General features: G+C 52.7%; 2 protein-coding genes across 2 annotated transcripts in view; one reads left to right on the top strand and one right to left on the bottom strand.

Moving 5' to 3' along the window:
* Positions 1 to 5,741: 5,741 nt before the first annotated feature.
* TSPO2 (translocator protein 2) lies at positions 5,742 to 9,539 on the bottom strand. The gene is made up of 4 exons (XM_007458312.1): positions 9,461 to 9,539; positions 6,674 to 6,866; positions 6,181 to 6,322; positions 5,742 to 5,942 (listed from the first exon to the last, which is right to left on the bottom strand). The coding sequence occupies exons 1-4, from the start codon at positions 9,537 to 9,539 to the stop codon at positions 5,742 to 5,744; spliced, it is 615 nt and encodes a 204-aa protein (XP_007458374.1).
* A 728-nt stretch (positions 9,540 to 10,267) lies between these two features.
* Positions 10,268 to 12,341, top strand: part of UNC5CL (unc-5 family C-terminal like) — a 10,707-nt gene continuing 8,633 nt past the window's right edge. Inside the window, exon 1 of the mRNA XM_007458183.1 lies at positions 10,268 to 10,326. The gene's annotated coding sequence lies outside the window, so the exon portion shown is untranslated. The remainder of the gene's footprint in view (positions 10,327 to 12,341) is intronic.

The following is a 12,341-nucleotide window of genomic DNA, read 5'->3' as shown; positions in this document are numbered from 1 at the left end:
AATAGTGTATGGGGTGTGTGTGTGTGTGTGTGTGTGTGTGTGTGTGTGTGTGTGTGTGTGTGTGTGTAGGGGGTATAGGTATAGAGACACCAGACAGTGGGTGAATGGGGATGGAAACCCAAAAGGGAATTCTCCCAATCTGTCTCTGTGGGCCCCAGCGCCTCTCTGTGTCTGGGAGGAGCTGGGTTAGGCCCAGGGTAGGCTGCGGCCTGCCTCTCCCTGCCCCATTTCCCACGGTCATTTCAGAAAATATTCCAAGGTTCTAGGAGGTGGCTGAGAGGGGGAGACAGGGTCAGGCACGGCTATTCCTTGCGTCTCGGCGGGCTGCCAAGCTGCCGTCACTGGGGAGGGAGTAGAGAGGCCGGGGTGGCGTGGTGGGCTGGAGGAAAATAGCAGCGTCACCAGGGGAAGGTTTATATTCTCACTCTGCGAAGGAAGATACCTTGGAAGCCCATTGACAGAGTGGGTCAAGTGCTTTATGTGCAGGGACAGCTGGGACCCCAACAATGCGTTGCCCCAGAGACCCAGCCCTGGCGTGCCCGCCCCTCGGTCACTACCAAGACAAGGTACACAAACAACGGGCCACGGGCACCAGACACCGCCCTGGCGGGCAGGAGCCTGACCCCGCTAGCAACCGCTCTGTTGACATAAACACAGGGGTGTCCAAGAGCCTTGGCAGGGTGTGGGATGGGGGCCAAGGGTCTCCAGAGTCTGAGGCCAGGAAGGGAGGAGGCTCTAGAGTCACAGGGCAGGCGGGAGTTTCCAATCTCCTGTGCAGGACATCACGGTTGGCTGGCCATGCAGGACACACCGCCCTGGGGAAAATGGTGACACCTGGGACTTTATCCCTGGTCACCGCGGTCTTCCATTCCAGTGGCCACTCCTGGCACCGCCTGGCTCCCGCAGCTGGTGCTTTGAGTCTTTGAGGAGAGCGATCTGATAAGAATCATGCCCGTTAAGGTGACTAATAGTGTTCCCCTTTGAAAGGGTGTTTGAAGAACCTACTGGGAGAAAGCGATAAACTTAACAATCAACTTTTGAGAGGAGACTTTCAGCCCTTAGAAATGTGTTGGAGTAGGTGAAGGTGGAGGGGGGAGGGGGGGAGGGGCTTTTTTGCGTGCTCCTCTGAGCAGAGCATTTTTGGGCAGGCTGGGGGACCTCAGAGGTATAGACACTAGAGGGACAAATGGGGTTGATTAGATACCACTGAAGCTCCTGGCGTGACAAAGAAGGCTTCTCTTAACTCTCATGCCAGAAGAGGGGACCTCTGTTAGGAAGGGTCCTTGAAGTCTAGGTAGGGGGGAGGGGCCTCGGTGGACTCTGCTTGAGGATGGAAGTGGCAGGGGTGGTCCAGATCTGAGTGGATCCCCCCAAAGTCAGGCTCTGTTTGGATGAGTAACTAGTTTGTCACTGACAAGGATCAGCAATAAATCTTTAAAACAAAAGGGTCTTGTGCTTGTTTTCTGGAACAACAGGAAAAGGGATCTCTGGGGAGACTCTGAAACTGGGCTCGGAGTACAGGGAAACCCCAGGAAATAGAATGGATGGTTGTCACCACAAGGGAAGCAAGACTTTGGAGCCCTGGCCCGGGCCTGACAGTAGCTGGGGGCCTTACGCCTCCACTAGGGCATCACCTCTACCTGCCCGTAGGTAGGAGGGACCACAGATGCACAGAGAAAACACTTCCTGCACTCTGCCCGCCTCCCAGCCCAGCCGACCAACGTTTATCCACTGGACATACACCTACCGTTCTGCCCACCTCACCTGCCCCTATGTATCCCCATTCTGCAGACATTGGCAAAAGGAAGAATGAAGGGATCAGGGGAGAAGCGAGGGAACTAGGATACAGTAGAATGAGACATCACACTGCCTCCTGGGGTTGCTGTTTCACCTGGAGCTGCTCCCCACCTCTCCAGACACTGGTGAAGGCCTTACCTCTCCCCTACCCACCGAGTGAATCATATTCAGACACCAGGTGCCCACTCAGAGGCAAATGGAAAAACACTGCCCAAGGACACAGAAGCACACACACGTGACTTGGATGGTGGAATCCCGGGACACATCTGGCAAAGAGAGAAGGCAGCTCCGATTCGATTTGGGCATAACTCTAGGTAACAAGAGAGGAGGGGCCGAGGGCAGTGTGTGCTCCAGACCGGCCTCAGAACTGGGAGGCGGGGTAGAGGAAGGGCAAGAGGCCAGGCAGGTGGGGAGGCTGGAGGATTAGAGGCTCCCACTCAGGAACCAAGGAGCTGGTGCTGAGGGGGATTTTAAGGATGACTTTGGGGTCAGAGGATACGAGTTTGGGGTTGGAGATCCTGCCCTTTCCAGCTGTTTTTGCACAAAGCCAGGAAGCTGCGCCGGGCAGTCATGCTATTCCAGGGCTTGGGACACTGCCCAAATCAAGCTTCCTTCTAGGGCCAATATCCAAAACTAGAGGCATCTGGACCCCTGGACTTGTGATATCAGCTTGCCCTGCGGAGGTCACAGTCACGTGACAGGCATGGTGCACCCTCTCGGAGGGGCCAGTTTAATTTCTAGAATTAGTTGGCAACATGAATAAAATGTGGTAGCAAGTATCTGCAATGCCTACACGAGATGGTGATGGTAATGACAATGACAAATACTTCCGGGGTGTAGACTTGTTTAAGTGGAACTAGGATAAGAATCCATGCAGTGTGGCTCCTGAGCCTGTCCTCGATCAGTATTTATAGATTACATTTATAAATTTAAAACAGTTACCTGGATCAATGGAGTTATCAATTTAACTGAAAGCTTTAAAAAATCGGATTGAGGGGGAAGTCAAAATCCACGTGAATGTGTAAGAAAAAGAGCCCATCATTTTGTGTGTGTAACACTGGTCAGGCTGGCCCACAGACCTGCGGGGAAGGTCACTTACTCTCCCGGCCCTTAGGAAGTCTGGGAAGTAATTCCGGGGTCTCAGAGCAGGGTGGGTCCCCACTGCAGTGTGAATCAGAACCATGGGTGCTCATTAAACAGGTGGCCTCCCGGGGTCCCCTCCTAGGACAGCTAATGTTCATTGAGCACCTCCTCTGTGCCAGACACATTTACTCTTACCCCCAATTCTCTGAGGTCCCCATTTTACAGATGAGGAAAATGAAACACAGTGAAGTAAGTTGTACCCGGTTACCGGTTAATGACAGGGTCAATATCCAAGCCCAAGTCGGTCTGTCTCCAAGGCTGGAACTGCAAGCCACCGTACCTTATAGCCCGCATTCCTCAAGCTGATGTGATTCTGGGAGTCTGGAGCCAAGCTGGAGTCCAGGCCATCAATAAGGGCCCCAGGAGGTCACTGGGCCGCACTTTGAGAAACAACGCCCCACGGCAGCTGTTCTCAATCTGCCCGCACATTAGAACCACCTGAGAAATTTCAACAACTATTAATGCCTTTCCCTCCCCCAAGAGAGAGGCTTTTTCAATTGGTCCAGAGTGGGGTGTAGGTGTTGGTGGGGTGCTGGTCAGCATTGTCTTTTAATTGGATCATGTGTTCATTTATTCAATCAACCAATCAACATAGATGTATGAACTCCTTCTCTGTGCTCTGTGCTGCTCTGGAGCTGGGGACACAGAGGTGGGTGGGACACTGTGCGTGCCCTCCAGGAACGCCGGTGACCGATGTGCCCAGTTGGGCAGAACACACCCTTAGTGGAGGCGGGGAGATTGCAGATTCCTTCTCGCTTGTCCTCACTTGGTGAGCTCCAGGAACAGCCAGTCTCCTTCTCAAATGATGATGTCCTCTGTCTGTTCCCCCTGTGTGGTCCTTGGTTCCAGACCCAGAACTCAGCTCACAGAACCAAAGGTTGTCAAAGCAAAAAAGGCCCTGAAAGACCACCCATGCCTGGAGCTCTCAAATTTCAGCGAGCAGCTGACTGAAGTGCTGGGAGCTTGTTAAATCTAAAGATGCCTGGAGCCCACCCCCAAAGTTCTGATTCCTAGGTCTTGGGTGGGGTCCGAGGAATACGCATTTTTAATAAGCTCCCAGGTGGCTCTGGGACACCCTCAGCAGTGTTTCTCAGGTGGGATGCACATGAGGGGTTCCTGGCAGTTTTAAAAACACTGATGCCCAAGCCCCTCCCTAGAGAGTCTGGTTGGTATTTTTTTTTTTTTTTTTTTTAGGATAATATAATGGAAGCAATAAAGGGTCAAAAGAGGTAAGAGCAGATTTAAAGGAGTAATTATAATGCGGGACCATGGAATCTAAGTTAGGTAATATGCGGGCCTCTCACTGTTGCGGCCTCTCCCATTGCGGAGCACAGGCTCCGGACGCGCAGGCTGAGCGGCCATGGCTCACGGGCCCAGCCGCTCCGCGGCATGTGGGATCTTCCCGGACCGGGGCGCGAACCCGTGTACCCTGCATTGGCAGGCGGACTCTCAACCACTGCGCCACCAGGGAAGCCCTGGTTGGTAGTTTTAAAAGCTCCTTCCGCAAGGTGCCTGGGTCTTCCAGCTGGCCTTGTTTAAGATTTGGGGAGCCAGCCCCGGGGCAGTCACTTCTTGCCACCATCAGGCCTTTGAGACAAGAGGAGAGGAAAACAAGAGGAGGGAAGAGAGGAAAATTAAAAAAGCCAATAAGAAAGTTTAGAAAGAGAAGTAAGAGAGAAGGCTGGATGAGAAGCTCCTTCTGAATTCACTAGCCAGCACCGCGGCTTACATCTCTCCTTTTTCAACATTCTTTCTTATTACAACAATAATTAATTGATGTAAAAAACTAATAGTATAAGAGTATATGAAAACAAAAATAAAAAAGATCTATAATCTTATCAGAGATAATGACAGAAGGTTTTAATATGACAAATATAATGTATAATATATCATAGAACCATAATATATACTATGATACTGTTATTAGTGAAATTAATATAATATAGTAATTAAAATAAATTAAATAAAATTAATATATTGTAGACTATATGATATTTTATATGTGATACATAATTTATATTTATATATGATACATAATACAAAATATATAATCAATATAATATATAGTTTGACAAGTATAATTGGTATCCTTTTTTACTTTATCTACTTTTTGGTTTTGATTTTCTGTAACTTTTCAAAGACACTTTACTTTTCAGGTAATTAAAAATTTAAGTCCTGGGAATTCCCTGGCGGTCTAGTGGTTAGGACTTGCCGCTTTCTGTGCCAGGGGCCTAGGGTTCGATCCCTGGTTGGGGAACTAAGATCCCACGAGCCTTGCAGTGTGACTAAAAAAAAAAAAATCTGTTAAAAAAAATCCAAGTCCTAAATTTTGGGGTCAGGTTTGTGAGGGCATGTGAGCGGAAATAGTGTGCCCACTGTTCCCACACGTGCGCTCACACCTTCATTCACGTGTGCACGTGCACACAGATGTACAGACACGTCTATTCCCACCCTGCAGCCCTGGACCTCATACACTCAAGTATACATTTCACATCATACCCTCAAAGATATTAGGATTTTATTTGTTGATACTACCAAATTAATTCTTATTAATACAGAATTTCTTATTTTATATTAAGTGTGAAATAAGTTACCCTCCTTTCCCATGTCTCTGAATCCTAATGGAAAGTGGCACCAGGCGACCTAGGACAGTGGCCACATTGGAGCGAGTCACCTTCAGGGACTCATCAAGCCCTGCCACCTCCCCCCGCCCTCCCCTGTCCCCACCCTAGCTCCACAGCCCTGCCTGAGGTCTCCTTTATTCCCACCCTGGCCCTCCCTCCTGTCTCCTGCCCCCTGCCTCAGTCACGCTTCTCCCACGTGGGCTGGGGCTGGTGTTCTGGACAAAGGCTGTCCCTCCACAGGCGATAGGTGATGGAAGAAACCACGGTGAGCCAGGCCAGGTAGGGCAGCAGGAGCAGGGCAGCCAGCTTGTTGATGGGGTGCCAGATCAGTGCCGTGCTCACCACCAGCCCGAAGAGCAGCAGCAGGTGCAGCAGGGCCTGGGCAGAGGCAGGGCGGTCAGGCAGGCTGCCCTGGGAACCGGCCCTCGACCTTTCTGCAGCACCCTGGACCTAGCGAGCCAAGTTCCCAGCGCTCTGTGCATGCCACGGAAGCTCAGAGAAGTCTGCCCAACCGTTACCTGCCCACACCTGATTGACCTGCTGTGCTATCAGCTTCTGGGGCCTGGTGGCCTCATCTTCCCCTACCCTATTCCACTGCTGAGCACTGGCGCCTTACCAGACCGGGGGTGTGGGCTGTGAACAAGAGAATCAGGGCAGTCCAGCTGATGGCGAGCTGCACAGCATAGAGGCCGAGGGGCAGGGCCAGGGGCCGCCCAAAGCCCCCTCCCAGGTCCTTCCACACAAGGTAGGAGGCATATCTATGGAGAGATGGTGGCAGAAACGCTCAGAGGAGGGTGTTCTATGGTAAAAGGAGAAAGCCCTCTGGCTTAGGGCCTTTTGGTTACCAAGAGGGAATCCCTGTGGGCTGAAATCGGGGTAAGTGGGTCTAGGCATCATTTGAGGGCCGGGGGTGGGGGCAGGTGGGGGAAGGGATGGGGATACTGGGAGAGGGTAGAGGAAGAGGGAGGGGTTGGAATCCGAGGCAGGCACAGAGGGGACACCCCAGAAGAGTCAAGATGAGGTACCATCTCTTTAGAGGTCAGTGTACGGCAGCAATTCAGGGATAGGAGACTTGTTCCCACCCCAGGGCATGAGAAACAGACACTCACCCCGTGATAGAGTAGATGGCTGTCCACACCAGCAACAAGACTCTGTGGGATGGGCACCAGGGCAGCTTTCTCAGGCTGTCACACCAACCAGACATCCAATGATGGGTGAGCAGCCAGACCAGGGTGGGCCCCAGGAGGGGCAGGGCCACAAAGGCGGCCCCTTGAGGCCACATTCTCCTTGAGGGGGTACAGTCTGGGGAGGGAGAGAACACACTGACGGTGGCCTTCTCCTAGTCCTTTCCCCGTGTCTGCCCGTCTGTCTCCTCCTACCTGCCACTCTTCCCTGGCCTGGGCCCCTCATAGGCCTGGCCTGGGCCTCCTCCCCATGATTGACAGGATTAGAAGGAAAAAAAAAATGTGGTTATTCTCAGTGTTCGGAGTGACTGCCTACACCATCCTTTCCTGTCAAGTGTCCACGAACATGTCCTGGAGGTGCTGGAGACAGGGCTGACCAGCCCGTCTGCCTGTGCATCTTTCTATTTATCTTTCATAGAAGCCCCACTGGGTGAGCAAACATCATCCTCCTCTGAGCCCACACTGCCTTTCCCCTTTTCCACCCTCCATGGACTTCCTTTCTCCACACTGCTTATTTGGCACTGGGAGTGTACTGTCTAGTATTGATAAGTGCTTCTCAGTGAAGGACTCCTCTCCCCCAGCGTGTGTCTGGCTCCTGGATCTCAGGTCCAGGTAGGCCCGTCTTTTCTGCCTCTCTCAGTGGGTGGCACTTGGCCAGGTACATAGCAGTCCCTCGATGGGGACAGTGTCTCAGACTGAACTCAACCAAGCTGACATAACCAACCTGGAAGAACCACATTTGGAAGGCAGGAGCCAGAGATCCTTGGGGGTCTTTTCTAGTCCAGAACTGGCCTGCCCAACTGCCCCGGGCTTATCTCGCTATACCAGACCAGCAAACCCCAGGGGCCCACCCTGCCCGAGCTCCCGCCCAAATGCAAACTCAGCCGAGTGACACTGTAGATTCCTTTCTCCAAAGTTCTCATCTTCCCCTCAGGAGCTGGGGGAGGTTCCCCCTCCATCCCTCTGTTTCCAGAGGGTCGGGGCCACAAACACAACCACCCAGATTTTTTCGTGGCCTGACTTCTCAAGGAAACCACCGCTTGGTCTTTGATTAAAACACTGCCATACTCATTTGCATGTAGCTTTGCATGTCCTTCGCATGTGGGATGATGCACAGACCCTCCTCCAACCAAGGACCCCACCCAATACCATGCTTCTCATTCGCCCGTGATATTTCAGCCTCCTCCCCATGATTGACAGGATTAGAAGGAAAAAAAATGTGGTTATTCTCAGTGTCTGGAGTGACTGCCTACTCCATCCTTTCCTGTCAAGGGTCCGTGAACATGTCCTGGAGGTGCTGGAGACAGGGAGAACCACCCTGTCTGCCTCTGCGTCTTTCTATTTATCTTTCTCTGCTTCTCACTGTCCATTTCTTCACCTTCTGCCTTCCTGTGTCTCTATGTCTGTGTTTTCTACTTTTCTATCCAGTGTTGGAGGTGCCCCCTGACCCTGCTTCCCTTTTTCCTGTCCTCCCCACTCCTGGCGCCCCTTTATTTATTCCTAGGCCTGTGTTCTCCTTACCTCAGGCAGCACACCTCGCAGACTGAGTGCCGGGGATGTAAGATGTGTGGAGGGCAGAGGAGGCTTGGGGATGGGAGGAGGGTGGAGGGGGGCTCCTAGCTGGCCTGCCTTTCTCCAGGGACAAGGGTGGTGACATTGGCTGGGGAGTCCAGGCTGCTGCCTGCATGGCCCGGAAGCGTTCGTCTCAGCAGGGCAGGCCCTGGTCTGCTAGACCCGGCCTCTGGAGGAGTCCCCTTGATGGAACTGTTGAGGTGTTGGTGCTGTGAGACCCGGACATCTTGTGACAGCTGAGCCCCAGGCTGCCAGGCTACTCATGCCTGTAGTCACTGCATCCCATGAGCCAGCTTTGTGTCCGCGGCGGCAGTGGGGACCCTCAGATTTCCCTGGAACTGGGGCTGTAACTGGAGCTGTCCCCAGTGAGGCAAGCACCAACTTCAGAAATGATCTCATGAGACATGGACACAGCCCCTGGTTATTGCCTGCTAGTTGGCTTGGAGTTGAGCTTGACAGTTGTTTCACAAACCCCTAGAACCTCATGACTCAGAGGAAAAGGCAGCCAGCCTCCTGTGTGACTCAGAGCTTTGTCCAGCAAAGTTCAACACGTCTGCTCTTCATTCCTATCAAAGTGCTGAGCACCTCTTCCTTGCTTGTCCTTTAGACATGAGGTCCTCTCCCCAGGCTGGCTGCTCTCCACCATTCCTTTGCCCCATCTTTCCACGTTGGGGACCTGGGCACCCCTGGGAGGTGTTTATGCCCTCCTCCCGGGGAAGGCAGCCCACGGGAGGGGTTGCAGTCAGGGACGAGAGGCTAGAGAATCATTAACTGAGACGAAAGCAGCAGGAGTTACTTATTTTCCATGGTAGACGATCACCTCGGGGCTGGGGGAGTGACCTCCGCTGCAGGAGGCCAGACCACAGTGACAAGTTACCACTTACTGAGTAACCATTTCGTGGTGTGCACTTTATATTTATTAGCTCAATAATGACCATCATTATCCCTCGCAAGGTAAATATTATTATGTGCATTTGATAGGCAAGGGGAGTGAGGCTCAGAGGGGTTGAGAAACCAGCCTACGATTACACAGCCAGCAGGTGGGTCACTGGATTCAGTGTTGGCAGTCTGGATCCAAAATGCCTCCCCTTTTCTCTCAGCTGGCCCATTCATTCATTCGAGTCTTTATTGAACACCTACTTTGGATCAGGCTGTACTGAGAGCCGAGGATACAGAGCAAATGGCTGGAAAAACATCCCTCTGCACAGGGAGCTTTCATTCCAGCAGCAGAGTGTCAAAGGAAGGACCAGGCTGGCGGACGGCCTGAAGTTCAACTCTCCCCCAAGTGGCAGCATCCCTGTGGGCAGTGGAAAGAGCGCTGGGTAGGGAGCAGATATGGCTGTGCCCCAATGCCGCCAGCAGCTGTGGCTCATTAACTCGGTGCCTCCACCATCATATTTGTGCAGGACGGGTGTAGAGCTAGGTATTGTCTAAGCCCCCTGGACAGGCCGCAATGGCATCACCTGGGGGCTTCTAAGATGTAGAACCTTAGGCCCCACCCCAGACCAACGGGATCAGAACCTGCATTCTAACAAGGTCGCTCAGGCGGTTGGTGCACATTACAGTTTGAGGAACCCTGGTTAGGGTTCCTCTTACCTTGTTCCGTTTTAATAGTCTCTGGTGGGGGACAGTCACTGACCAGCAGAGGGCACTCTAGAGAGGTCTCACCTGTACCCAGGTTGTCTCCCTCTGTCCCCTCCCTTCCAGACCTAGACTACTAGTCCTAGACCTAAGTAGTAGACCTAGTCCACTGACTCCTGCGATCCTCCCCTCACCTTGGCTGGACTTTGCCAATAGACAGGGACAGACTCCCCACCCCTCCTTAGGGCAGCTGAGAGGCAGGACTTTGCCGGGAAAAGGAAGTGCCAGGTCGCTCCTGCCTGGATTCCCCGCCCACCTCCACTTGTCCGCTGGCTTGGCGACGGGGTCTGGCTGACCTCTCTTGTTTCTCAGAGAAGGAACTACTGTTCCTGGACAAGCCGGCAGCCTCTGGGAGCACCTACACGGTAATGTGAACACACTCGGGGGCAGCTGGGGGTGGGGTGAGCGTTGTGATGGGGCCACCTGGGGCTCAGGGGAGGAGCCAAGCCCAGCTCAGCTGGGCCTGGCGGAGTGTGGAGACCCTGTGCTGGAGGAGGAGAGGCGGAAGGGGCTTGGGCCACTGCCCAGTGGGTGTGAGGACCAAGGGGAGGCACTATGGAAATATAAACTATGCTCATGAATGCTGCCCGTGACTTAGGTTTGGACTCATCCATGCTGGTACCTTTTATGTGCTTCAGTAACTGGAGATCTTTCAGGGAGTAGACACAATAAGAACCAGTGACGTGGGAGAAGGGTTGAGAGTTTCCTTAAAGGATATGAGCAGAGCTTTGCAGCAGGAGCCTGGATCCTTGTGCTGGAGGAGGCAACTCCCTAGGGACAAGTGATGGCAGCATCCTAAAGGACCCTCATCTTGGGGAAGTGCTACCCAGCATGATCAAGAGTCTGGGGCAAGACAAACCAGAGGCCTGGGTAATAAAGGGTCAGCCATGGGGTTGGGAGGCTTCCGTCTGCATTTACCTAGTTGCTATGCTAATAGATTTGGGACCCTTCCCCTTCCTGGGGCAAAGGGGAGAATGGAGTGAGGGCCAACGCAGCCTGCAGAGCTGTCAGCCTGGGAGAAGGGGGCTGAGCTGGGGGAGGAGTTAACCTGCTTCTGGCCAGGTAATGAATGGGCCCCTGTGAGAGGCCCTCCAGGTTGGAAGGTTGGGCAAGGGAACTCTTCTGGGCCACCCAATGGGGTGGGGGGGATTTGGACTCTGATCTTTGGAAGCTCTGGAAAGGTTGTTGCTATAGAGGTAGGGCAAGCCCCTCCTTTCTTTCCCAATAGCTGGCCCATCCCCTGCTGCTGGTGCCTTGGTGGGCAGGGGGTGGGGGGTAGCATCACTCATTGTAGCACCAAGGATGTGCCTTTAGTTCCTTATGTTTATTTTTCCTTGTATTTATTTTTGTTTCTTTCTCTTCTAACTTCATTTCTTCTAGAAGTGGGAATGAAGAGACCCTGGGGAAAAAGAAGGGGCAGGGAGAGAAAGGGAGTGTTTCTGGAAGCTCTTGTCATCTTTGCTCATCCTTCCCTTCTGCTTTCAGTTGTAGCTTAATAATCTACCCTCTGTCCTCCCTGGGGGAGAAAACTTGGTTTCCTTATCTGGGAAATGGAGATAAAAATAAAAGCTAGCTCATAAAGCTGCTGTGAGGGTCAAATGAGCTAGGCCACATAGAGCGCTTTAACACACTGGCTCAGCAAATCTCCATGAATGTTAGCTATTGTTATTACAGTTATAATTCCAATTGTCTTTACTATCGAAGGACCGAAAGGATTGGATGGGACGTAAAGGGAAGTCTGCGGCTCTGACCCCCATCCCCACCAGATTCAGGCGTCGCCGGCTCACTTACTTCACTTGTGTCCCCAGCCAGGGGCACGGTCTGCAGGGTTGCATGTTAAGGCCAAGGGAGCAATGCTACTCCTTCCCTTCTTGTCTACATTTTCAATGAGGACACGGGGGAAACAGATCCCGCCCCAGCGCTCCATTCTGACGATACAGAGGAGCTGTGACCCCTGTTGGGGATTGGCGGGGGAGATGGGAAGGGGGCTTAGGTTTCATGGGTCCTGAGAAGGAGGGAAGAAATTGGGCAAGGAAGGAGCAGGGGGCTTGGGGCAAAGCCTCAGCTCCGGGTGGGTGGCATAAGTGAAGGGATGATTCACTAGTGCAGATCCTAGTGAATCAACCATGGAGACCCTGGGGACTTTGAAGGAGGATATGGTGTCTCACAGAACTCAGCCTCGGAGTAAATGAACCCCATGCCCTCAGAAGCTCCATGAGAGCTGAATAAGTCATCATTGTTGTCAGGACTGAACTTCCCACAGTTCCTGGTCCACAGCTGGTGCTCAGAAATTGTTCATTTGAGTGGGAAAGCCACACGTGACAGCATATGGTCAAGAGTTACTTAGGGGCTTCCCTGGTGGTGCAGTGGTTGAGAGTCC

The sequence above is a fragment of the Lipotes vexillifer genome, unplaced genomic scaffold, assembly GCF_000442215.2.
Source record: "Lipotes vexillifer unplaced genomic scaffold, Lipotes_vexillifer_v1.1 scaffold4, whole genome shotgun sequence".
NCBI lineage: Eukaryota > Metazoa > Chordata > Mammalia > Artiodactyla > Lipotidae > Lipotes > Lipotes vexillifer.
Note: the sequence above shows the minus strand (reverse complement) of the source record. Positions and strands in the feature narration are given on the sequence as shown.

Coding starts and splice junctions, on each gene's coding strand:
- TSPO2 (XM_007458312.1), bottom strand. CDS start 9,539: ATGAAAGCTCCCTGTGCAGAGGGATGTTTTTCCAGCCATTTGCTCTGT. Junction 6,867..9,460: donor TCAGTACAGCCTGATCCAAA/GTAGGTGTTCAA, acceptor CTCCCTCCCCAG/ACTGTACCCCCTCAAGGAGA. Junction 6,323..6,673: donor GCCATCTACTCTATCACGGG/GTGAGTGTCTGT, acceptor ATCTCTCCATAG/ATATGCCTCCTACCTTGTGT.